General features: G+C 42.0%; 1 protein-coding gene across 7 annotated transcripts; it reads right to left on the bottom strand.

Moving 5' to 3' along the window:
• Positions 1-448: 448 nt before the first annotated feature.
• ATXN3 (ataxin 3) lies at positions 449-26,404 on the bottom strand. 7 transcript variants are annotated; one of them, XM_054972815.1, is made up of 11 exons: positions 26,334-26,404; positions 21,114-21,278; positions 18,204-18,248; positions 16,556-16,641; positions 15,967-16,033; positions 14,243-14,330; positions 13,821-13,953; positions 11,074-11,249; positions 9,634-9,757; positions 7,647-7,732; positions 449-4,451 (listed from the first exon to the last, which is right to left on the bottom strand). In XM_054972815.1, exons 1-11 carry the CDS (start codon positions 26,355-26,357, stop codon positions 4,357-4,359), a joined length of 1,089 nt encoding a protein of 362 aa, XP_054828790.1. In that variant the 5' UTR covers positions 26,358-26,404; the 3' UTR covers positions 449-4,356. The 7 variants fall into 7 exon arrangements, 6 of the variants coding, with proteins under 6 accessions (XP_054828790.1, XP_054828791.1, XP_054828789.1 ...); XM_054972816.1 differs by having other exon boundaries at positions 18,204-18,245; XM_054972814.1 differs by having other exon boundaries at positions 21,114-21,274; positions 26,334-26,397.
• Between the last annotated feature and the right edge of the window lie 1,410 nt (positions 26,405-27,814).

The raw sequence follows: 27,814 nt of genomic DNA, 5'->3' as shown, positions 1-27,814 counted from the left end.
TTTCCCTCTACAATAAAGGGATCCTTTTTTACCACACAGCCACCCCCATGCGTTGACCATTCTGTCATACTACTATCGCCTTCGGTGGCAGTAAAGATCTGAAGGAACACTATTAGAAAGCAGCAAGGCAGCAATATACAGGGGGCAAAATGCCACATGGGTCCCAAGTCAAAAGACGAAAAACTCTAATCGAGAAGCATAAAACTCATGCTAAAATAGTCTCCAAGATAACCCCCCAATTTCTGCTGCTACATAGCAACACTGCCACCTATCAGAAATTCTAGTCAAGAAAGATGTCTTGTATTCTGTACTGAAGCAAATATTTCAGCATCTGTATACTAGCATTTTTACCGCGTGAAATCCTTTAAAATATTTAAAAGCAGAAATACAGATGGAAGCAAGTCTTGTCCTTGTGGAAAGTAACCCAATTAGACAATTTACATTGTGGTCAAAACCTACAGGAATTAACTTTATTCATTCTCTCATTCGTAAAGAGAAATGTTTACAAAGCATAATCAAATACTCCTTTTTTTTCCCCTCAGAAGGGAAGTCCTGTTCCTTGCACTAATCGAGCCGGCATAATAAAGATCAGCACGTCTTCTTTCATACTGCCAGTATCACAGTATTTGAGCTCTGGAAGATGTTTTCTGTTAGCAACAGGATTTAAAATAGTAGAACTTTATTTACAAAACAAATTCATAATTAACAATGTCAAATTCTGGTTAAGAAAGGCATGCATACCAAAATAACAGGATTAGTGCAGACTGATTGCTTCTAGGAAGACAGGCATATCTTCACCCTTAAAAATTGCAAATTATGTGTCTTCACTGGGGAAAATTTAAAGGTGTCTACTCAGTCTTGCTTTGGTGTTTACAAATAAAAAAAAGTCTGTTTTATTTCCCAGCATGCTATGCATTCATCTATGGACTTAATTCACACAAAAGATTGTTCTGTCTTTACTTGGCTCATTTTTGTTATTTCTTCAGTTCTTTCAATAAGAACCAACAGTTTCCCCTCACTTCAAACACTTGATTATCTTCAGCAGGCCCATACAGGAGAGCCATATGCACCTTCAGTATCAATGAGCCAAGGGTGAGCTGGAGTTTGCCCAGTGACAGCTCTTCCATGGTCACAAAAATACCCCTTGCATCATAGATGCACCGTTGATATAATCCTGGACTGAAAGGTAATAAATGCTGTTATGGCTGAAACACAGATCCACAAAGCCACTTGACTGAATTGAGTGAAAATAGGTAAAGCAAAAAGTTCTGATCAAGGAAATTCTAGTGTTCCCACACGGTATAGTTATGAAGGGCCAAGTAACCTAGAAACATATCCTTGTAATTAGACTTTTTAAAAATAATCAAACCAGTCATCTGTATCTATACTATTCTATTTTTCCCATCAGAATAGGGTTCTGCATTCTTCAGATGCTGCAGTCAGACTATGTAGTGAGCATAAAGAAATAAGGAAAGTCCTTCCCATGTTTGGGTCGCGTCAAGATTTCAATAATGGAATTACGCTACTCTCAAGTAGCTGAGGTGGGAGAAATTGCATAGGCATGGCTGGTAAACAAATTAAAGTAAAAGGTCATGGAAAATGATTCAAACAAGATTCTCAAAACTAAGCAATATGGTCTTCGTGGCATTCCATGACTACAGTCTCTATTTGGGGGTTGTGGTGATGGAGCATTGATAAGGGGTTGCAAACCCTTCTCCATACAGAAAGGAAGTCACTTGTACTTCAAAATAAAGGTTGCAGAAGGACGTGTACTACATCAGTTCTGTAGCATGCACACATTTTAAAAGATAGCCTTACCCTACAAAATACATAGAAGCAGGGATCGCATCCACGCCCACTTAAGTGCATTTTAAAGTAGAGGTCATTCTTGAAAACTGCATAACTTTTGTCATTGGTATGCTATATGTATGCCTTTGTACTTGGGTATCTGCATTTAAATACAAAAATATTTGAAAAGTGTCCCTGTATCAGTTCAGATTTAGATTGTTCAAAAGAATGTTTATCAGAAAAGTACAAAGGAAAAAAAAACATACAATTTTGATTTTTACAGATTGGTATGCTTTTATGTCATGCTTTATATAAATCCCTTTGCGGCTTATTTTCAAGTAATGGCTTACAAGCAAAAACAAAATAAATCCAGATAGCTTTACATAATTACTGCTGCAGACTGTTCAAAAGCAGTGGCAGTGCACTAAGTTTGGCAAGATGCTTTTCTGCAGTTAATTAAGTACATTCTGAAGGGTCTAACAGTGCTGCCTTCGGTATATGGAAACAGTAACGGTTGGTGCATTTTTAAAAACAGTGCTCATTTCAGGGCCAAGTCCCATTGCCCGTACTTAGGCAAAGTTTCATAAAAGTCAAGAATCACTGGAACACGCAAGTAAAGGTACATGATATTTGGCTCTTGTCTGTAGTTGTTCTAGAAATCAAGCCATCTAAAAAGAACGTTATTGTAAACAAATGTTATCAAAATCCAAGCGGGTTTTTTTGCATCATGTTATTCATTAACACACCACATACTTGCATACAGTTAGTTATCATTCAGCACACAGGGTGAAACGTCAAGAGGATGAGAAGTATTGTAATTTTGAAACAAGTTAGCACACAAATCAATGTGTAGGTTTTACTACAATTTCCCCCCTCCCTTGGGCTTTCTGATAAATGCATAAGCTTCAAGCACAATACAGTTTAAACACTGTAAACCATCCAACACCATAGCCATAAAAAGTACATATGTAAACAGAACGTATGCTTAAAGCACCAATTACAAAAACACTTAAAACGGTTCTTGTAACAGAGAATGCCAGATTTGAACGTCCTGTCATAGTAATCTTGTAGTAAGTCAATCAACAGAATGAACTTCGCTTGCAAAGTTTTGCTCCCCAATTTTCCTCAATTAACAGAAGTTATAGAAAAATCTGTAAGGTGCACAAACAAAGGCCATTCATGAAAAGCTGCAATATTCTAACAAGTAGGAGACATTCAGTAACATCTGACAGAATACACGTCCACACACATTCATCCATTTGTGAAATATTCATTCTTTACATATAAGCAACCAGTGTAGAGTTCATTTCAGATCGCAGGTGATGATGAATATAACAATGAACTCATGGCATCCAAATATTTTCTTATCTTTCTCACTCCTAACAGACCTCAGAATATTGGGAGGGCCTATAGCACCAGCTTTGCATGCAGAAGGTCCCAGGTTCAATCCCCAGCATCTCCAACCTACAATCTTTCTGGTAGCAGAACAAGGAAAGATCCTTGCTTGAGACTTTGGAGAACGGCTGGCAATCAGCAGCATGGTACTAGATGGGCTAATAGCTAAGTCAGCTTCATATATTTATCACCAACTTTAATACTTGTAGTAACATGGGAATGAAGAGGTCACAAAATAACCAGAAAACAATCCCCATACCCTCCCCCAAAGGAGTTGATCACACATATTCCCTCAGTACCTGCAGTCATACTAGTTCACCCAGGCCAGGATTGCCCAGAATTTAGTGGAAAGAGTATTCTTTTAAAAAATGTATTCTTGGAAAAGAAGAAAACTCTGGCCTTATCATTAGGCCAGATGAATGGATGTATCAGTTTGCAGTCCCTAAAGAGTGCCCAAATGCCCTTAACCGATTGGATCCAGTGCTTAAAACAGACCTTGTGTTTTTCTGCAAATATGGTAAACAAATTTTGAATTATTTCCCCCCTTTAAAAAAATTACTAAATTAATATTCTGTTAAGTTACATTACACAGTAACCAAAAGATAGCAATAGTTAATGGCAAATTGTATCCCTTGCTCTAAACTATTTGGAGCGCACAGGAACTCTTTGCAATGCCTTGTAAGCATACAAGCAAGTCTGTGAAGTTTTCCGTGTCACACAACCTTGCCCAGTGCTAGCCTAACTCAAGGACCTCAGGGCGATGGCTAAGGAGCTACAGTAGTGGATTTATCTTGCTCTGGAAACACACACACATATAAACACACACAACCCAGTACAAGTATCTGCAGATATCACAACTGCTCCCAAGCGCCAATTGGTGATGAAGGTGATGGATGAGATTTTATGACAAAGTGTGGCCTCTTTGCTCATGTGAGGTAAAATTATATCAACTTGATTAGAAGTTACCATAAGAGCAAAGCTAAAACCTTTACATTGGTAAGATTTTGTTTTTGTTATATGCAGGCTGCCTTTTCATTCTGATTCTTAACCTCATACCTTTTAGGGCTATATCCTGCTTTGGTACATCAGTGAAATGAACCCTACTCTCTACACCATCCACACAGGATTCATCCAGGATTTAGTGTTCACATAGAATAAAAATAGGTATTTGTGTCATTTCTTTTCTTCTGTATTCAAGCTGTTTCTAACAGTTTCCAAGGACATATTCATGGCTGCTTGAAGCATATCTTCTTCACTCAGATCACCTCCTAGAGGGAAACAAGATAAAAGTTTTAGTTCTGGAATTCAGCTACAAAAAGGAGAACACTGGTTTTGTGTCTTTTCTTTAGATTTCATTGGATTTTATTAATTTTCCTATAAATCATTAGAATTTTGTTTTTCAGAATCCACAGAAGAAGGGGAAATCAGCACTGTTATTGGAATAGCTGACAGCATGTTAACAGAAGGTACAGTATAAAATCATGATTTCTTACCATGGGTTTACCCTGCCCAGTGGTGTGGTTCTGGCGGTTAGAGTGCTGGGTTAAAGAGTCCCAGTCTGAATTCCCATTCTGACACTAAAGCTTTGTTCTATCACGCCCTCCCGGCCTCACCTACCTCATAGGGTGCTTGCTGTGTGAAGGAGGAGGAGGACAATGTTGTAAGAAAAGTGGAGAGTATAAATATCTAGAATCAAATTAAGTGAGGGAGGAGGAAGGATGGACAGAAATGAGTATCAACAAGGTGGCACGAATGACAGAAGATGCCTGCAGGATGATGTCTGAAAGTGCCTCCTCCTCACTGTCCAACAGGTGCAAGAGGAGTCCAAAGTCTTGCCGTGGGAGAATCACCAGACCAGGCAAGCATGGCCAGTGCAGGTCCCAACACAGACAGGTCCCTGGCAAGGAAGCTGTGGGATGCCGTGGCCCTATCAGAGGTTAGGGGGCCAGCTGCAACCTCTGGCTGGCCCAGAATGAATGGGAGAAATGATATTTATTTATATTCCGCCTTTCTCACTGAGAGGACATAGTGAGAGATTAATACAATCAGTGGCAAGGACAAGGGCAGGCATTTCCATAAACAATGTCATAAGGTAAATGAGTACAAGTTTACAAAGACATAGCATTAGCAAGGATCCAATATGGGGTTGAAGAATTGCTGAAAAAGAACATAATCAATTCTAGGGCATACATTAAACAACATGAAGCTCAGGTAGTATATAGGAATACATATTTAAAGCAACAGATAATATGTAAAGCAACATAATGGTGAAGTCTATGGTTCCTAACTCATTAGCAAAACATCTGAGACTCCTTTCCTACAATACCACCCTCCTACCTGAGAAAAAAGCCTTTTTGAATAATTCGATTTTGCATCGTTTGCGGAAAGCCAGGAGCGTGGGGCTCTCCTGACTTCCTCAGGCAGGCATAGGGTAGGGGCCACCACAGAGAAAGCCTGTGTATGGGCTGCTGTTGATTTCGCCCATGTACAGGCTGGCACCTGCAAGAGACCCTGTTCAGATGAGCAAAGCTGCCGTGGAGGGATATAGAGAGGGAGGCAGGCCCGTAGGTATGCTGGACCAAGGCCGTGAAGAGCTTTGTATGTAATAACCAATACCTTGAACTGAGCACGGTAACTGATAGGTAGCCAATGGAGTGACTGTAGGACGGGAGTGATGTTCAAGTTCCTGCTAGCTCCTGCTAACAGTTGAGCCGCAGCATTTTGCACCAATTGGAGCCTCCTAGTTAACTTAGATGGGAGACCACTGTATAAAGCATTACAATCCAGGTAGGCTGTGTTGAGATAAGAAGCCATTTTCAGGATAGAGTGAGACTGTAGTAAGCATTTTTTGCAGCTGCCTTGTTTTTCTGGTTGTAGCAATAGATCCAGTATAACTGGCCCCAGGAGTGGCAAAGCTCCGCTTACAGACAGAGGCAGCCCCTACCCAGCTACAGCAGGATCAGCCAGGCTGCCCTCAGGTGGGGTGGGCCTTAGGACATGGGATTCAACAGCAAGAGGGCTGGAAGGAAGCAGGGTGTGGCCAGATAGGCCTTAGAGAAGGGCAACTAAAATGATTAAAGGGTTGGAACACTTTCCCTATGAGGAAAGATTGAGGCGCTTGGGGCTCTTTAGCCTGGAGAAAAGACGACTGAGGGGAGACATGATAGAGGTTTACAAGATAATGCACGGGTTAGAGAAGGTAGAGAAAGATGTGTTTTTCTCCCTTTCTCACAATACAAGAACTCGTGGGCACTCAATGAAATTATTGAGCAGTCGGGTTAGAACAGATAGAAGAAAATACTACTTTACACAAAGGGTGATAAACACATGGAATTCGTTGCCACAGGAGGTGGTGGCAGCTACAAGCATTGCCAGCTTCAAGAGGGGACTGGACAAATATATGGAGCAGAGGTCCATCAGTGGCTATTAGCCACAGGAGATAGATGGTACTCTCTTTGTGGGGAGGTGGTGCTCTGTTGTCTTGGTGCTGGAAGGAAGGCAGTGGGAGGGCTTCTGGTGTCCTGGCCTCACTGACAGTCCTTTAGATGGCACTGGATTTCTAGCCACTGTGTGTGACAGAATGTTGGACTGGATGGGCCACTGGCCTGATCCAACATGGCTTTGCTTATGTTCTTATGTTCTTATGTAGAGAATGGGCAGTGTGCAGCAGAAGGGGCAGAGGCCCCACTGATAGGGAACCCAGCCACTTTCCTAGATCCAGCTCCAAAACAGGGAAGACTGGCAGAGCCGAGGGATGTTCTGCCTCCAGAGACCCCTTTATTAAGCAGACCAGGGACAAGCCAAGGAAGAAGGGCCAGACTGCTCACCTGATTTATGGAATGGGCAGGTGGTATGGGAGAGAGGGAAGAGCATCTGTGGAAATCGCCTTCCTTCCCATCTATTGAGGCTTTTCCATGGCAGGGTGTTCAGAAAGGGTCCCACAGCCCCAGTCTCTGACTGTATGTGGGGGAGTCTGACAGATTACAAAGGAGAAGCAGCAATACCATACATGTGGGAACTGTCCCAAGGCCAATTAAACAGACTCTTCACTGGTTGCTATTACTGCAGAACCTTCCCTTTCTGCTACTAAGCTCAATGCAGTGGCATACCTGGACAAACAGTCTACTGTCAGGAGCTGCTGATGCAGTAGAAGAGACCCCTTCACCCATCACATGTGTTTGCAACCACACAAGTAATTGAAACCAATTATCAAGACTGTTTCTCGATTCACGCAAGAGCTAGGACAATTAGTGGATGGCCCACAGGTCGTATCATATCATTATTTCAATGCTTCATGAAGCAGAGAGCCCTATCAACCCAAATTAGAAAGAAATAAAGCCATCCAAACAGCCTTTCATTAAAAAGACATCCCCTTGAGTCTCTAGCATAAACGGAGAACTAATCTTATAGAAAAATCAGGGCAAAAAGAATATGTATTGTGGCATGGCTGAGAAAAGTAATACCTGGATCAGTCCCCAGTGCATTTGAACTCGTAGTTGGTACATCATGAAATTCTGGATTCTGGCATTGCTGATGCAAATGCTGCTGTCTGAAAGAATCAACCACTCAACATTAGATTTTTTAAAAAAAGAAACCCAGTGTTTTAAAATTGGATCATATATCAGCTTTAGAAAGATTTATAAAATGAGGCTAAATCATTATGCAGGTACTACTGGTGAGCGAAAGGTCTGATCTAGGACTTAAGATGTCAGCTGTTCTGGAGGTGCTCTTGGACCTGACCTGCTACTGGATATGCAGGTGGCAGCTGTGGTCAGGAGTGCCTTTTGCCAGCTTCGACTAGTTAGCCTGCTGCAGCCTTTCCTGGCAGAAAAGATCTTTGTCGCTCTCCTCTCAACTTGTTCCAATTGGTTTACATTGTTTTCAAAGCACAATGACTAGACCTTGACACTGTAGTCAAAGGCTTGACTTAGCACACAATGGAGTGAGCACATGAACCTGCCTTATACTGAGTCAGACCATTTTGTTGATCAAGGCCAGTAATTCTACTCTAACAGTAGAGTCTCCTGGGTCTCAAGCAGAGGTCTTTCACATTACCTACTACCTGATTCTTTTAACTGGAGATGCTAAAAACTGAACCTGGAACCCTCCACATCTAACATAGATGTGTGAGCCACAGCCATTATCCCCTTCTCCCCAAAACCCATACATGCCCAATATGGGGCTCAAACCCTGAGATTAAGAGTCTCATACTGTACAGACCGAGGTAGCCAAGCAACTGCACTTGCAGTTGGAGGATCCTCGGGAATGGTAATTCCTTCTCATCACTTGGATAGTTTTATTAATGCAGACTACAACTGCATTTGCAGCGGTATCACTTTGCCAAGTGTTCAGCTTGTGATCAACTGTACTCCCAAGATCCTTATTACATCTACTACCCATCACTGCTTTCTTCATGGCCATTTCCCTTTTTATCACACTGCTCTTCAGAAATCTCCATGTATTTTCTCTGAACTCAGACAGAACAATCAAGGGAAACCTTAGGTAATTCGTTCTGAAGGCTAAAAATAAAGATGTATGTGCATGTTTGTATGGGCCTTCAGCAGAAGGCTCCATGTGGTGTTCTTTAACCTCAATAGGAAACTAACAGATATACTCTATCCACTGATGGTAGCGCTCTTCTCTAGTAGAAGGAGCCTCTTCTACTCAAGAAAAGCAATGCCAGCAGTGGAATGGAGTCTTTGAATACATCCCATTACTAAATATTTCCATAAAAAGCGATTTAACGTCTTTAATACATCTTGGCATACTTGTAACAATTTAACTCACAGTGATACTACTTTCACTGAGCAGCAAGAACAAAAATAGATCAAAAAGGTTCTTCATTCCTCCTATGTGGTTGTGATTTTTACAAGTGTCATTCTCTTCAGTCATGAAAGAGTTAGAACTAAGTTAGCTCTTCTTTATTTTACCTCCAATGTATCCTTTATTATTTTCCCCCTGTATGTAGTAAACATTTATTTTAGAAGCTGAACACACGTGTCTGTGATTCTTTATCTGCTGTGCAAATTTTCTACTCTGCAACAATACTTATCCAACATATGTGCTATGAAGGCACATGAACCATCAGTCTGATGCAGTCCCTTCCTTATGCAAATTCTTAAATGAATTCGGGGGGGGGGGGGGTTCACCATTTCCCCTTTTCCGCCACAATCTCCCCACCTCTGCATGCCATATCACAAACCATTCCCAAATGCCCCTTCCCTTACATGAAGTTTCCTTTACGGGAAGTTAGGACATGGTTTTGGGAACCAGCTCACTGCTTATAAAAACTGTGGTCTGCAAAAGACGACCCACAGTGCAACCCTCAGCAGAGTTACACTTTTCTGAGTCCATTAAAGTGAAAGGGATTAGAAAAGTGAAATTCTGTTTAGGGCTGCACTGCTAGACACAATATAATAGGCACAAATCCCAACATATACACATTATTACTTTTCAAAATAGGCCTGTCTTCTTCTTCGCAGCTCTTCTGATGTAAGGGATTCTGACTGATTTGTCGTGGCTGAGCGTGGAGCATTAAGGGTGCAAGCATCTGAGAAGCCAGTCCGATGACCACCTAAAATTAAAACACATGTACACACACCATTACTGTGACAGACTGAGTTCAAATAAGGATAACAAAAATATTCTTGATCAGATGTGATCAAGTTCTAAATGACTGAACTGGAGGGAGGTTGGGTTAATAAGGCTGCTCAGAGTTCCCCTTCAACAAAACGCTCACTCTCACTCATGGCTCTTATTTCGAAGGCTAAAACTGATGTTCCCATGCATCCCCCTGAGGGAAAGCAAGAATCACCCTCCATCATGCCTGGATTCGGGTCAACTGAATCTCCAGCTTCCGACTGAAGTTGATAGGGACATCCAAGGGAGGGCTCAGACCTGACTCTAGCCAAGCACCCTATCCCTGAGGAATATTTTATACTGAACTTGGATGTTTGTATGAGCTGTTGATTCCTATGAGTCACTTTGGGAACTGATCTTTGGCTGAAAAGTGGTATAAAAATGAACAAAACACCCACAGCACACATACATAGTGCTTCAGGCCATGCTGTTCCCCTGGCAGTCTTATGAAGAATGCAGATCCAACATGGAACATCCAGCTTGAATGGCTGGTTTCTCATTCTCAAGCACAGGAGTACAGGAAGAGGCATATGTTCAGTCCACAGACAACTCCATGACCATGTGCTGCAGTGCCCAATTGGAAACATGGAAAAGGTATTGCAGAGACATGCTCATACACTGGCACAAAGTTACATGTCACATTACTACACCCCTTTGCACCGGATTGCAAGGACACTCCTTCAATATGGGGTTATTTTCAGTTATCTCAAATGCATACATGAAGCTGCCTTAATTCACAGGTCTCACTTGGTACATTACGGTCAGTGTTGTCTATTCTGACTGGCAGTGGCTTTCCAGGGTCTCAGTCAGAGGTTGTCCCATCATCTACCTACCTGATCCTTTTAGCTGGCCATGCTAGACCAGGACCTTCTGCACACAAAGCAGATAGATTTTCTGCCGCTGAAACATGGCCCTGAGCCCACCCCAGAAAGAAGTGTGGCTACAGGGGAAGTTCCTCCAAGAGAGAGGAAGTAGAAAATTAAATTGCGGGTTCTAAAAATTCTAATAAATATTTAGTTAACCAGATTAAAAGTCAATCCCTACAAAAGTGAAGTGACTAACAATGCAATCCTATGCAGAGTTACTCTCAATCCTACTCAGAGTTACCCACTGAAATCCAATGACTTAGATGAGGGTAAGTCTACTTAGGCTTGACGGGTATTTGCATGTCTATCCCATACAAAGCTCTGAATAATGAAAGGCATAAACAAGAGGACTAAAATGATATAAAATTTAAAAGCAGCTGTTTACCCTGCATACTCAGTTGAATGGCTCTACGGAGATCAGCTTCTTCATCCTCCATATCAATTTCCTGCCTGCTGAGAGCAAGAGCTTTTTGGAAATTCTCTTCATCTTCATCTAACACGCCTGGACCATCAAATGGCTGGCTAACATCTAAGGTTTGTTCGAGGTCTGCTTTTTGTACCCTGGACAGATGACAAAAAAGAGAAAAGAAGATATTTTCTTGTGTCAATTTAAAGATAAAGCTTTGCCAAATTTTCAAATTCACAGAAACCCCTTTTGCACAATCTCTTTCTGTTAATTTAAATTCCACTTTTAAAACACTTTTGCAACACTATTAGAAGAGAAAACATTAAAATTTAGTCCTTGCAGAAGTCGGAATTGCTCACAGAAGGCTGGCTTTGCTCACTGACCACAAGATTTACAGGAGACATCCCTCTTTGCACTGAGCTATGAGATCTCATTCCTGCTTTTAATTAAAGACAGGATTCAGCTGTCACCTTTTGAAGATTATATTGTTCTACAGACTCCTTCCCATCCTAGCGTGCGTGCGTGAGAGAGCGCAACCTTATTAGCCGAAGTCTAGTGGAGCGCATTGGAAGAGAAATCCAAGTACGGATACCCTTCCCTCACTGCTGGAGAATTCACAACATGCACACAGCCACAAAATTCGAAATCTAATGCCACTTTTAACAAGAACACACTTCCAAAGCAAGCAAACTTCCATAGCAAGCAAGTTACTTTTCCGGCTCCACCCAAAAATATGACAATGGAGGCAGGTAGAAAAAAGGGTTTGCTTTCATCTCAAAATGTTTTGGAAAACTGAGAAATTTCCTTCCTCAACATTAGGCACTGCTACCCCAAATCCACCAAGCTATCCTGTGCCTTGGTTAATTTAGCTACATGGTACCCATCACATTGAGTATACAAATTACCTTATAAAACCTAATTGATAGAATTTAAATTGCCAGATATGGATATAGTGTCACTGTTTTAGAAACATATTGCATAGGCAGGAGGAGATTCGAATGCTGTTCTGGCATAATTCAGTTGGTAGAAACTTTTGCAGACCTTAGTAAGAAGGTTTAAAAGAAGACTAAATATAATCTTGGAGGGTAAGTCTACCAATGACTCCTAGCTCTGAAACTGAATGCTTGGAGGCAACAGCAGGGGAAAACTTTAGCCTCTGTATTTTGTTTGGAGGTCCTCCAGGACAACTGGTTGGCCACTGTGTGAACCAGGATGCTGGACTAGATAGACCACTGGCTTGATACAGCAGGGCTCTTTTTATAATCTAAAGATACTTTTCAGTGAAGGTGTGATGTCTGAATAGCCAGGGATTGTGGACAGATTGTTTGGCACAATCCCCTTAACTTGAAATCCTTGTTGCAGCTATATTCACTTGGTTATCTGTAACAATAATATAGCATGGGTTAGTCATAACCACGTTGAAAAAGAGTTTATCCTTGATTGTGTCGGAACTACTTCCCCAAGTAAGATTTACTGTTGCTGTCATACAAACCTTCTTACCGGCAACTATGTTCTTGAGTATCTCATACGGCTGTCCGGGGACGAGCACCCCAAGTGCCCCGGACTTGCCACAGATCCCTTACCTGAAGACCAACTGCACCCTGGCTGCAGGCACAGAGAGCCCAGGGGAGACGACTCCGCTCCAGCCAGCAGAGAGTGAGGGGGGAAAGGAGCCAGCCAGGGAGGCCTGCCAGGAGTACACAGCCCAAGCCCAGCCGAGCCCCAAAGGGCAAGAAGCATGCAGGCCTACCTGGGGGGCTGAGACTAGGATAGATGGGCAATCAGCCCCGGCCCAAGCCCTAGGGGGAACCAGCAGCAACCTCCACCCTGGGGGACTAGCCAGAACCCAGGGCAGCCCCTCATGAGCAAAGGCAGAAGTGGCCAAGTCACATCACCTGGAAAGGCCCTGCCAGCCCCATCCTGCAGGAAAGGATACGAAAGCAGGGAATGAGGGGAGGAGGAACACCTGAGAGTATCACCAGCTGGGTTACAGCTAGCCCCACCCTGCAAGAAAGGAGAGCAGGGAGAGACTGGGATGAGAAAGGAAACACCTGAAGGCATACTCCGCTGGAGAGCATCAGGGATAGGGCAGAGCCTGGGAGGAAGGGAGGGGGAAGTTGGGAGAAGCCCTATAAAGGCAGGCTCAGGAGAGAGCTCGTGGTGGGTTGTGTAGGAGCGTGGTGGAGTTTGGAAGAGTGAGATGCTGGAAGAAGTAGGAGTGAGAGAGATGAAGAACAGGAGGAAGAGCAAGCCCAGAGGAGGCGAGGAGGGTAGAGGCTTTGGAAGGCAAGGGGAAAGGGGAGGCAGCCTGGACTCTGTCAGGTTGAGCAGGCTTGCGAGGGGACAGAGAGAGCAAGGGTGATGTATACCCCGCTCCTTCCACAGAGCAAGAACCTACACTGTCCCAGACAGCTTCCCAGATTCAAGGTCAGGCGTGCCGGCGCCCAGCATAGTAGCGCCCATGGCGGAACCTGACAGCGGCAATATGCAACAGATACTGGGGGATGCAGTGAGATAAGTTAAGCCAATCTGAGTACTATCTCTCTCTAGCTTTTACACTGCAGCAGTGCAGCCAAACAGAAGAGATACATTTCAAGTTACCTCCTACTACCTTCTGCAAAGGTTAGCCATTGCCTTCTACAGTACACCCATGCTTACATCCAGGATTTAAATACTCACAGTCAACATGCAACACTTATTAAAATGCAAGTTTTTATTTACCTTACCTCTGATCTCTTGCTTGCAGCGTGTCTTCCCCAATCAATTTTGGCCGCTGCATCTGCTGTACCCGAATCATTTGCAGTAACTGATCAGCCTCACAATCCGGTAAATCGCCCTTTACAACAAATATAGAATAACCTGAGGAAAAATAAACGCATGTTTTAAGACACTATCAATAATAATGGCACGAAGTAAAGGGGGTGATTGGGTCGGTGATAACAGTGAAGAAGCGGAGGGAGAATCATAATTTAAGTGCCATTCACCAGTACCGTGTAATTCTGTTTCCTTTCAGTTTACAAAACTTGGTGATTTCATAGCATTGTTTGTAAAATTGAGGAAGCCGGGTTTCATATATGAACAACAGCTGACTTTTGAATTCTACACGGCTGTCAAGTAATAGCATCCACGGTATGAATGTGAGCCTTACCTTCCTGTTGTAACTGAGCCAGGAAAAGTGCAAGGTAAGTATCCGATATTAGTTCTGGACCCGTCAAAAGAGAGTTCAAGTTGAACCACTGTAATTTAAAAAAAAACAAACACCCAGATTTCAAATCAAGGCAGTTAACAAGAAAGTTAGTCAGTGGTCCGGATTTGTACTCAGAAAGACACCTAACTATTGTCTGAGCAACTGCTATGTGCGGCACACATTTCTTTCAAACACAGATTAATGGCTTGAATCCAGAATAGTGTTTCCATAAAGCATGATTCATCCCTCCCATAACCTCAAATCCTGCTACCCAGATTTCAGTGGGCATTTTGGGCTGCCACCGAAGGGAAAGAATACTGCTCGTCGTGGAAACTTTAGCCTGAATTCAAGCAAAGGAACTGAGCACTATTTGCTGACTGTCCCCTCTAATATGTCTAGAACAGCATCCCAAAAAGAAGACCTGTACAGTGTTCAACTTAATAGATCTGAATAATTTAATGTTACTGAAACAGTCCCTTGCTTGCAAGTAGCTAATCAAAACTAAAGGTTTCTTTAATCATTTCCAGTGACCACTGATGAATTGTGGTGGAAGCTGTATTATTTGGGGCAGGGGGGAGGAGGGGGGTCCAAAAGAAATACTGTGTGTACATGAGACAGAACTGAAACGTGGCCAGGAATGTCTGATAATGTAGTTTCTGTTGCCAGAAACGCAAACTACTTTGAAAACACAACTGCTGCAGCAGAAATATCAAGCAAATATCCCAGACAGTTTTCTTCAGCGTATATTCATCACTTCTTTGGTTAAGGTCCTCACTGTGTTGACTAGAATCAGTTACCATACTGTGAAGAGATTGGCAATACAATCTTATGCATACACCAGCCTACTAATGGGTTTAAGCCCTGGTAACTCTGCACAGGATTGCACTGGTAAAAGATGCAGCCCCAATGAAAGCCCCATCTGACTGCACTTAGAGGAATGCATGAAGAAGAGATAATGATTTATGAAGGGGCCAGTACTATGTTTAGTATCCTACATGATACAATGATGTGTTGATTTATAATGTAAAAAGCAGAAGAAAACATGGATTGCAAAATACCTGCGTTCATATTTGCTTTTAATCTTAAAGATGTAAGATTTTTAAACCCCATGATACAACACAATCCATAAACAGAAATTAATTCTGACGTTAAAATTTCATTGCCCAAATTAACACAGGAGCCCAAAAGGTCCAACCAATTCCCTCCTCAAATCCATCCCTCACTGAGGAGATGTGGAGCACATTTCTAAATTGTCCAAACTGGACAACCCTTGGAGTTGTATTTTAGAAACTGGCCCCAAATGACATACTGACATCTCCAGGTGTATTGATGTTCAGATCTGCTGGTGAGCAGCTATCAGTGCTCTGAAGCTAAAGTCCCAGACTTTCACATAGGTGGGGTTGGATCTCACTGATGAGAGGGGAGCAATTTTTGCTGATTCCCTTCTCCTGCGCCCAACTACTGTTCCCGGGGATCCCTTCCTCTAGGAATAACATTTGGGAGGGCATTGTAGGTTGCAGCAGAAGGGAGAGAAGTCATGCTCGACTGATAGAAATCCCTCTACCAGTGGAAATTTGAAAGGATCCAAGCCAGCACCTAACAACAACTGGTCCCAAAGGCAATGTGCTCCTCATTCCCAAGCTTGGTCAACTTTTAAACAAGGGGGGGAAAAAAGACAATGTCACCTGTTTTCCTAACTTTCGAACTGTAAACCAGTGTTCCTTATAGTTACAAATAAAAGATCTTTCATTTCTGAAAGAAGAAAAAAAATGATGCATAGAATTAAATCCTAGAATTCATTTGGAAAGGATTTTTTTTTTGCTATCACTACTGTCACCATTTTTTTGTATTTTAAAAGCCATTTCAGTAAATACAACTATGATTAAATATGGATTATTTGATCATTTAATCTACTGTGATAGTTCAGAGTATTCCAATAGCACTCACTGGTAATATCTTTATTGCTAGAGGTGTTTTATAAGTACAGACACAAACAGTGATGTCATAAAGCAGATATGATGCCACATACCATTCAAAATCAGCATTCTGTGATGCCACAGATACTGAGATATCATGAAGGCTCAAAGGACAAATGGACATGTAAGGCCTCAATAATATGAAGAAAAGGCTGAAGGAATAAACCAGAACTTGAGATAATAAATTTTAAAAAGATACTCTGACAAAAAATGATAGGGTCTTTTCTCTCTGTTTCTCTCTCTCTCGCGTTATTTTGTTTTGCATAATGGAATCAGGGAGCTAAAAAGAAAGTCTTACATAGGATCGATCCCGAGCCTCTGATACTCTGGGCTGTTGAAGAGGATTAGTTCTAAACCCCAAACTTTCAAGGCATTGCTTATAACCTGTCAAAAAACAGCACTTTTCATGAGACAAACCAGTCAGTTATAAATTTAAGCAATGCAACCATTTTAGCCACTATTTAAAAAGAAAACAGAACAAATATATTGTCTTCACAAAGCTGTGACTAGACAAAAATAGCAAATTTCATTAAGAGGAAACCAATGGAGGGGGTCAGAAAATCAAAAAAGTCAACCTTCATGAATCTACATTCAGCAGACCACATAAAGAAACACATTTAAAGGCGGATAACAAATACACAATTTTTTCGTAAGGCACATGTAACTCCTGAGCTGATGTTATTAGCAGCTGTACAATGATCACCTTCAGTTTCCCTTCAAAACATCAACCTTAAGCTCAATTCTGGGACTGCCTGCTAATAAGGTAACGAGGGGCTATCTGCCAGATTCATTCATCTATGAACACAAAAGCTCTTAGCACAAGACTGTGAGAGTCATCTTTTCTCAAATGTGCCTCTAGAGAGTCAAGTGCTAATCAAGGGAGGAGATACTTGCTGGGAAGGTGTGCTGTACAGAGTAAGTATTGAAACTTGGCAAGAATTCTAAGTTCCTAACTAATTTCTGCACCATTTTTAGACAATTTCGTGGGATAGAACATTTCTAGTCTGAAAGACGTGGTTAGTCCCAAATTTTTCAGCACGTTGCTTAAAGAGGCAATTCTGCTTCATCTCGGGCAGACACGCTGTAGCATGAGCACAAAGCAATTTACAAGAAAGTGGAACTATGCAATGCATGCTCAAGTTTGCCCGTTCTAAGGATTTCTCTCAGAGCATTCTTAAGCAGAAGTCAGTAGGCTTAGAAGAGAGTTAACACTGCATAGAATTGCACTATATATCCATTTACAAATATAGGGCAGCTCTACATGAAAGGTGGACCATCTACAGATGCATCTGTATGTGTATCTAGGAACCAAATAAAGAAGTTATTTACTTATTATACATATATGCTTAGTATTGCAGAAGCACAGGCCAATTTACAATAGCAATGCAATGTAATATAATATCTGATTTCCTAAGCACAGATACACATGGTGTCTGTAGTCTGCGTGTTTTCTGTGAGAAAACTTCAATGTAGTACCAGTGGACATACAACCAATCCATCTGCCATATAAAATGTGGAGCTTTTGCTAAAAATGATAATTTTCTGATGGTAGCATACCAAAAAATAATCAAGATTTAAATTCAAGGACTTAAGCCTTCCTGGCCTATTCACCAAGGGCAAAACTTAATGTAAATTTCCTCAGTATCACTCCAAACAAAATGGAGTTACACAATACCATATTAAATTGTAAAATAAAGGAAACTTTCAATGCCTTATTGTTTTGGCCACTTTGGAGCAGAGATATATACGAATCCTAGTCCAATGTAGTGTAAGTTTCGGTGTAACTTAAGCCTTCCAATTTCACTGAAACCTCTCTACAAACGGTGGAGGTGCTTAAAACTGTGGACCAAAGCCACATAGTTGGCTATATATTATACATTTACATTTAATTTTATACTTTGCAATGAATTTTTCAACGGACTTGAGAATTCTGGGAAAATACTTACTTGAATAGAGAAGAAACCACTGTCATCCATATTGCCAGAAGGCTGCTGTTCAACACAGGATGAAAAGAAAAACAGCTGATTATCCATATTACTAGAAATGCTTATGAAAAAATCAGAAATAGAATGTTGCATGTATTTTACCTACACCAACACACACTTTGAATGAAAGAACTAGTTCCCGCTCCACCTCTCCCAGGGAACAGCCAACGCAAACTGGTGGAAGGATGGGATTAGTGGCAGTTGCAAGATCCGTTAAAACAGTTAGGGAGAAGAGGAGAAGGTTTTGGAGCTGGCTGTTGACACCCGTTGATTTATATTGTAACCATCCACTATTAATAAGAGTGTGGGGTTAAAGGAGTACTGCTTAACACCAAACTAATTCACTCCTGAGTTATACATCTTACACTAAATGAAAGTTATTCTTTTTCTGTTTTAACCCTGGCTGGCTGGAGAGGAAAACAAGTACATACACATCAAGCATTCCAGTCATGACCTGATTAATTCATGGGCCTAATTAACCAATGGGGGCAGCATAGAGAGGAAGTAAGCACTGAGCGCCCTTTCCCCAGTAGCCCTTGGCAGTAGCTGGGTGAGGGACTGTGAATAAAGGGAGCTGTCTGTCTGGTGAAGCCTCTGGGAAGAGGAGACAGGGGCTCCGGTGTGGTTTTGGCTGGCTGGCTGGCTGGCTGTGAGTGAGTCTTTTATGCAAAGCAGATGATCTGCCATTGAGCCATGCTCCCTCCCTTCATTGAACTGTTTCGGGTTGTTCCTTGGATTGTTTTCTTTCATTAAGCCACAACAATTGTTTATTAAAATACTTTTACCCTGCCTTTCTTTGTGTTTAAAGGAGGCTTACAATAATACATCAAAAACATTTACAGTTAAAATCAAAATAAAACAACACATGTTCCCAGCAGCTAGCCCCTGACAATAGTCAGGCTGCCACATTGTGGACCAGCTGTAGTTTCTGGGTTGTTTTCAAGGGCAGCCCCACATAGAGTGCAGTGCAGTAATCCAACTAAAAGATGAAAACAGCATGGATCATTATGGCCAGTTTGGCTGAGACTAGGTAACAAGGGAGTTGGCAAAACAGATGCAGCTGATAGAAGGCACTCCTGGCCAACATGCCAACCTGCTTTTCAAAGAGCAGGCCAGGGCCCATGAGAACCCTCAACCTGCCCTGAAAAAGCCAACTTCACTCCATCTAGTACAAGTGGATTTAATCTCTCTAGAATATCAGCCTTCCTGACGAGCATTACCTCTGTCTTATCTAGAGTCAGCTTCAACCTGTTCTGCCTTGGCCACCTAACTACAACCTCGGCACTCGTTCAGAACCAAGATGGACACATCTGGAGGCTTGGACAATGATATATAGAGCTGGGTGTCATCTGTATATTGATGGCACCCAACCCCAATGCTCTGGACACTCATTTAGTGGATATCTAGATCTAGATATAAAAAGAGTATAGGCAAGAGAACAGAACTCTTGCGGCACTCCACAAGACAAATCCCATCCAGCTGATCCTGCACCTCCAGTGGAGCCTCTTCTGTGTCCGGTCGGACAGCAAAGAGTGATCACACAAGGCCTCAAAGTTCCTCCTTCCTCCACTTCAGAGGAAGTAATAATTGCCATCAACTATCCTGTTAGCTGAAGAAATTTTAATTATGAATTATACATACGGACTGCTGATGGAGGAAACACCCTTCCTTCCAAGGACAGTCATTAATACTGTCACCAGAAAAACTGGCATGTTCCTTGAACAAGAAAACAACCCTAATGTCTCAGGAATATTAATAATCAATATAGCATGGTAATGTGTGTCGCAGCCCCCATGTCTAAATGCTGAAGAATGCATTTCTCAGAGGATGAGACTTTAATAGAGATGCAAGATTTCCAGACACTGTGAAAGCACTGGTTTCTAAGGTTTTTTTTAAAAAGAGGCTGACATTTGGAAAAAGTGTAATAGCTGCAGTATTTTGCATTTTAAGAACAGAACGATTGCTTTTTGTTTTAAAGGCCTCAGACTAGTGCATTCTGTCCTTCTTTATTGTGAACCAATTCCTTCCTTTTGGCAGTTCATCCAAATCAGTTAAACTAAGGGCCAAACATACCTAAGGAAACTGGATTTAAATTTGAAGGTAAATAAGCAATGGTTGTTAAAATAGGCCAACAAGTATAGTCTGTTGGGCTTTCAAATGACACCCTGTATGTACAAATTAGTTGAACTGTCAATGAAAGGTGATGGGATAAAAAAACTGTCCAGTTATGCAGACAGATGTAATGGAACAATACATAAAGACTTTGCTGTATTTGTTTAAGGAATATCATGCCTCTTCAGCCAAATCTGCTTGCAAAAACGAACTGAGTGAGGCAATCACTGCTTGCACAAAGCTCTTGATGCATAGCTGAGCAGTTCCTTCCTGTTCCTCCTACAACATGTGAGCATGCTGCAAGTGTGGGATTAGAATGGATTACAATGAGAGACATCAAGGTGACAGCATTCACTAGCCCCTAAGAGGGGGAGTGGTCAGCATATAAAGTAGGTGTTGTCCGTTGACACCTAGGGCAAACCTCCCAAGGGTGCTGCCACAACCAACAATGACCAATTCAAGGGAAAACAGTTTCCGTGTCCCTGCTTCCTCCACTGTGCTGCCCAAAATCTCGTTGCAAACACCAGTTTCTAGTGAGTGAGACAGAAAATCCGCCCCCCTTTAAAAACCCAGTTCTCTGTTCCCAGGCCATCAACCTTTTACATGGCAACTTGTATTTAGAATGTACAAGATCTAGAGAAAAGATATTTCTTAATAAATCCCCTTACTTTGAAATGGAGCTTTTCTAATTATAAGGCACTCACAGTAAATGCGTACATTTCAAGAATTCTGTCCAGCCACCAGAACAGCTTTTGTTACCTGTAAAAATGTCCTATATTCTTCACTAGAGAGTCCTCCCTCAGCCATCCTCATCCTCTCTTCTTCATCTAGTTGCTGTGCAATAGACGACAACTCCACAGGACTGAAATATTCCCCTTGTAGCAAATTATTCAGACAGTGCTGGGCACACAGAGAGCCTTCTTGCTGATGAACAGAAATTCAAACAAAAAACAAAACGGAGGTTAGCGGTCACCATCTGATTGCTCAAAGACCAAATCTGTAAACCAGAAGAAATACTTTTACTCCTTTCAAATATATTGCTTCTGTGTTATTGCCCAACCTTGAGAAAATTTTCTGAAAGTGAAATAGACATACTTCAAACACTCCCTGATATCTTCAAGATCTCAATTTTTCTGAGTTAAAATATTTTACGTTCCAACATCTCTCAGGGCTGTGAAATACATATGACTCAATGGTTCTGGCAAATCTTTCCAAATCACTCTCTTCAGCTGCATCCTGAACTATCAATACTTCTGGGTCATTCTTAGCAAATGAGGCCAGGTGTAATACTGATGCATATATTAAACAAGACAGAAGTGATGCTGGTTGGGAAGGCAGAGATCTTGAAGGACATCATATTCCCCCACTCTTGATGGATTTCATCTGACCCTTGCAGACTCAATAATAATAATAAGAACATTCGATTTATATACCACCCTTCAGGACAACTTAACACCCACTCAGAGCAGTTTACAAACTATGCCATCATCATCCCCACAACAAAACATCCTGTGAGGTGGGTGGGGCTGAGAGAGCTCCGAGGAGCTGTGACTGACCCAAGGTCACCCAGCTGGCTTCAAGTGGAGAAGTGGGGAATCAAACCCGGTTCTCCAGATTAGAGTCATGTACTCTTAACCATTACACCAAACTGGCTCTCAGTATAACCCCATTAAGAGCCATGGGGTTATACTGGATCCAGCATTAGAAAAGCAAATTAAGGCAGTGGCAAAAAAATGCTTTCCACAAACTCAGTCTAGCCTGGAAGATGACCCCCTACGTCAACATGGCTGATCTAGCTATCTAGATTCATGCCACAGAAACATTGAGGCTTGACTACTGTAATGCACTATACATGGGTCTCCCCTCTAAGTTAACTCGAAGACTCCTCTTGGTGCAGAATGCTGTAGCTCGGCTATTATCAGGAGCTAAGAAAACCATGAATATTACTCCCATTCTACAGCCTCCAATTCTACAGTAACTCCATTGACTACATATCAGTTACCAAGCTCAATTCAAGGTATCAACTATTACCTACAAAGCTCTCCACGGCCTTACTCCATCTACAGGACTACCTCTCCCCATATTCCATCATGGCTCACCTGAACAGGGCCTTTTGCAGGTGCTACCTTGCACATAAGCAAAATCAACAGCTGCTCATACACAGGCACTTTCTGTGGAATAGTCTACCTCAGGAGGTTAACTCCCATTCTCCTGGCCTTCCGCAAATGATACAAAACTGAATTATTGAAGAGGGCTTTTTACTCAGATAGGAGGGCTGTACTGTATGTAAGAGGTCTCAAGACAGCCATCAGTAAAGGGATGGGGAGGGAATACAGACTTTACTACTATTGCTGTAAATATTGAGGGACCACAGATTTCACTACTATTGCTGTAAGAATGACCCTACTGGATAGTTCTTATGTTGTTTAATAAGTCAGTCATAGAATTGCTTATACTCTGTTTCAACAGTTCTTCAGCTGTATTAGATTTCTGCTGGTTTTTAAATATTTGCAAGTTTGCATACACGCACACACACCCATTACATGTTCACTGAAATGTCTTTGATATGGAGTGTACAGACTCACACTGTGCAATCCAACTTGAGACTCAGTTAGAAAGGCGGACTATAAAAAACAAAATAAAATACAAAGAGAAAAGATGCACATCAATGAGTATTACACAAATATGACAGCAACACTATAGCAAAGTCAGGGGAAAGCATGAGCACGTATCACATACCACACTGTTCTTTCTTCTGAGGTGGAGGATGGCAGGGAGCATTTCCCTGCAATTTTCTACTACTAATATTTTCTTAATTTAGTAGTCCTCATTAGTTTGAAAAACATTTACCACTGCTCCAGATGCAGATAAACCAGACAGGAAGACCTTTTTTTCCTTTCAGGAGTCTTTCAGTCATTCTCCTACTCAGTAGCAGTAGAGACTGCTTAATGTTAGAAAGATACTATTTATCTGCATGCTCTTGGACAACATAGTTTGTATTTTGAGCATTATTCCATGTCCTGTTAGTTAAATTTCCCACCAACAGGCATATTAATGACATTCTTGCCACAGTATATATAACATGGAAGTACCTGGTTTCTCCCACAAGCAACACATTTTAAACACACACACTCCTACTCAGTGGAAGCAGCAACTAAGGCTTTAGCAAAACTGTTTCTTTATTCTGTCCTGTTACCAATCACTCCAAAACACAAGGAAACAGATCCATAACACCTCCCCCCACACACTAAGTGTGATCAGGACCACTGACACTAAGAGATATCCCCACCTGTGCCTCTGCTATTCGTTCCCATTTGCAGAAGGCACCACACAAACAAAAGGGAGAAGCAGTCAAAGTGCAAAATAAAGATTGGAGAAGGAGATAAGGATCTCTTTATTTGTAGGCGTGTTAGAGGCCATAAGGGAATCCCTTGTAGGCTGGAGTGACTCCTTTGGTAGTTAAGTACCAAAGTACTGCCTAGGGGTAGTACTAAGTACTACCTAGGGGTAGTTAAGTACCCCTAGGGTAAGTTCAGTATGAAATAGTAGAGCATTTTCTAGCCATCCATGGCAAAACATTTCCATACAGTCTATGGAGGACTGCTGTACATCCAACCACAATAGATGCTATGTTACTTTTGTGCCTTGCAGTTGTGGGTATATTTTCCAAGTCTCAGGTACTGGTAGGAATAGGGAGTGCACAATGTCTTAGCAGAAAGCATGTGCATAGGAAGATGCCTAATTGCAGCATATAACTATGTTCTATGCAATCACTATGCAATCACATGCACTATGCAATCACATGCAGCATATAACTATGTTCTATGCAATCACTATGCAATCACATGCAGTCCAGATTCAAAGCTTCTTTGGCCCTGTGTTTTCTTACTTTGGAAACCGTAATATAGTTTGAAATGTACAGTAAAGAAAAATATGTTTATACTTTTGTAAAACAGACTTTTCTTCTCAACAGAAACCAAAGTTGCAATCATTAAAGCTACTTACTAAACTCTCAAGAGCCTAGAAATGCATCTTATTTTGTGCCATGTCCTCCCTCCACAAGAGCTCAGAGAAGCAGACCCAGGTCCTTCATGCACTCTCTAGTTTCCAATCAGCTTAGCTTTATTACCATGCCTACAATTAGATCTGTAAGCAGAAAGTAAGAGGGTAAGCTGGATTCAAATCCCAATTCACCCGCTCACACACACTGGGTGACTCTGTCCCAGTCTCTCTCAGCCAAACTATCTCCTAGGGTGGTTTTGAGGAGCAAAACTGCAGTATAATAGATCAGCTCCAGTAGTGACTTTTATTTGACATAAAACAATTTCCTTCACTGATCGCCATGTTGCCTTACACAGATATGTTTGTATGCAGTGTTCCTGAAGCACTGTATTTTTAAAAAAAACATAGAAAAGGAAACCAGGAATGGAGAAGGAAGAGGAGTGGTTCAACATTGACAATTCATTGAAAAGTGGGTTAGAGGTAAGTGAGACAATGAGAAAGAGGAAAAAGGGCAACTCAAAATTAGCTTCCAGAAAAAGATTGGGGTAAAAGTGGTCTCAAAAGACCAGAAAACAAACAAGCAAAAAGTAAAGGTACAAAAATGCATGCAGAAATCAGGGGATAAATCAAAGCAGTATGGGGCCAGAACTGACTTAAAAAATGCAGAAAAGCCCTAAAAGTCTGTTACCTAAGTTTCATGGATCAAGGCCAAGATGCAAACTTGATAAATAGGACAGAGTGAACAAATTTTAAATAGCAGGTATTTAAGAATGTGGTGCTAGCACCTCAGGGATGAACACAGAGTTACTTTATACAGAGGTCTTTCACACACACACACAGGGAAAATACACTTGTGAGCCAAACAGCAAAGACAGCTGTGTTATATCCAGTTTTGATATCAAAGGATGCACAGAGTATGTTAGTTTTGGTAAGAACATTAAATGAGCCAATTCCATTAATGGGGAAGGAAAAACAATTTAATGGTTGGCATATAAACATGAAGATTAATACGGGCAAAGATCCATATATTTCAGAGGAGATGGGGTATCTACAAGATGTGAAATATTTGGAATCTCAAGGATACACCCATCTTAGGCTCCCTACAACAAAACTGCACATCCTTGTTCACCCCTCTTCATTTCTACTTCACTACCTATTTGTAGCTAGAAGGCCCCCAATTATACACTAGAAGAATGCGGGGGGGGGGCGGCAGGGAGGAAGAATTCCTTGCACCAGCCAGATTTCAACATGTGCATACTTTAAAAAGAGTTCTGGAAGAAATAACTAGGCTAAATTAAATTATCATGAGCATACTACCACAAAGAAAAATGTTATTGTCATAAGTCACATCTGCACATAACCTCTTTTTCCTATAAGTTAACGCTTTACTATCCTCAAACAATATCTAACTCCTTCGATAGCCTCATTGTAGGAATATAGGTTTAGAAGAAAAATTAGATCCATAAGAACCACCTCATGAACCAGATGACCATTTAATCCAATCTCCTGTCTCCAACAGTGGCCAGCCAAGTGCTTCCAGGAAGCCCACAAACAAGACGTGAAGGCAACCGCCCTCGATTCCTGTTTTCCCACAACACCGGGTATTTGTAGGTATACTGCCTCTGTACATGGAGGCTTACTACTTAGCAACCGAGGCCAAGAGCCAAATTTGATCGAGTCCCAGTAGCTACTTCCACATCGAGCAGCAGCAAACTGCGCAATTCCGTGTCGTGTGGAAACAGGACTTCCTATTTAACTACCCAGCCCCCGCCACTCCCGAGACGGCCTTCTAAGCGCTACGCCTAAGCTGACAGAGGAGCCCGAAGGGAGTGGACCGCCCAGCTTCCTTCTCCTCCCATCCTTGCATCCGTCTCTCCCGCCTCCTTCGACTCTCAAGCAGGCGAGACAGTGCTTGGACGGCTTGCCTGTGCCCAGCTCCACCTCGCTACACCGGCAGCCTCCGAGACACTCGCTCACCCTCTCGTGGAAGATGGCCTCCATGTTTATTTGTCTCCCACTGCCCGCAGCCTCCGCGCCACATGACCGCAACTCAGCCAATCAAAGCCTTCTCCGCTTCATGACCCGCCGCAACCAATCACCGTGGCTACCGCTTTGTCAGGTGGCGCTTCGTTCCCCCGCCTCTTTCTGTGACGTCCGAAGACGCGCCTAGAGATAAAATTCTAAGCGCTTCGTACAACCCTCACCTCCGGTTTTCGTTAGACTTCTCCATCTCATCCTCCCTCTCCCTTTTACCCCCGAAACGGAAAGCAGCAGGGAATGTGGCAAGTGCTGCGTTTCTGTCTGCGCTGTATGGGAGGGCCTCTCCGGCCTTCCACACCGCGGCGTCCCCTGTTTTCCTGTGTAACTTTAATTTTCTGTGTTTGTGTACGTAGGAATAATACTTTCTAGAACAAGTTATATAGCTGCATGATCTTTAGGACCCAGAGGAAGAAATTCTGCAAGAGAAGTTTTATCACTGCAATTCCGTCTGTTGAATTTCTTCTGGCAAGAATAAAATGGGTCCAAATTGCTTGAGGACCAATGGGATTGATTCCAGCATCAGGTCAATTTTAGGCATGACAGAAATGAAGGATGAGTGTTACAAAAGGGAGGCACTTCAAAACAAGATCCATTTTTTAAAAAGGCAAGTTAACTGATCAGGGATTTGAAAGCACAGGATATCTTCTAGAACAACAAAAGTGAACTTTGCTTAACTTTTGTAATTTCAGACAGGGAATGTCACCATATACTGTTATTTCAAAAAACTATTGGAAAAAGAAGAACTGTACAGAAGAGATGGAAGGATGACAGATACCATCGATGAAGGATCTTTTGCTGAAGAACCAGAAATAAAGATAATTCTGATGATAACAATAACAACAACATTAGATTTATATACCACCCTTCAGGACAACTTAATGCCCACTCAGAGCGGTTTACAAAGTATGTTATTATCCCCACCACAAACACCCTGTGAGGTGGGTGGGGCTGAAAGAGCTCAAGAGAGCTGTGACTAGCCCAGGGTCACCCAGCTGGCTTCAAGTGGAGGAGTGGAGAATCAAACCCGGCTCTCCAAATTAGAGTCCCTCACTCTTAACCACTACACCAAATCTTAGAAAGTGAAGTAAAAGCTGCACTCAAAGCAGCTGGGAGAAACAAAGCACCTGGAGTAGATGGAATACCAATAGAGCTACAGAAATGGAGTCCATCAAAATCTTAACAAGAATCTGTAAACAAATATGGAAAACAAAACAATGGCCCACAGACTGGAAACACTCAGTCTATGTTCTAATTCCCCAAAAAAAGGGATGTCAAAGAGGGCAGCAACTATTGGACTACTGTGTTAATTTCTCGTGCAGGCAATGTGACGCTCAAAATTCTATAGCAAAGACTTTTGCCATATATGGAGTGAGAAATGCCAGATGTTCAAGCTGGATTCAGAAAAGGAAGAGGCACTA

Source organism: Eublepharis macularius, chromosome 2 (genome assembly GCF_028583425.1).
Source record: "Eublepharis macularius isolate TG4126 chromosome 2, MPM_Emac_v1.0, whole genome shotgun sequence".
Classification (NCBI taxonomy): domain Eukaryota; kingdom Metazoa; phylum Chordata; class Lepidosauria; order Squamata; family Eublepharidae; genus Eublepharis; species Eublepharis macularius.
Note: the sequence above shows the minus strand (reverse complement) of the source record. Positions and strands in the feature narration are given on the sequence as shown.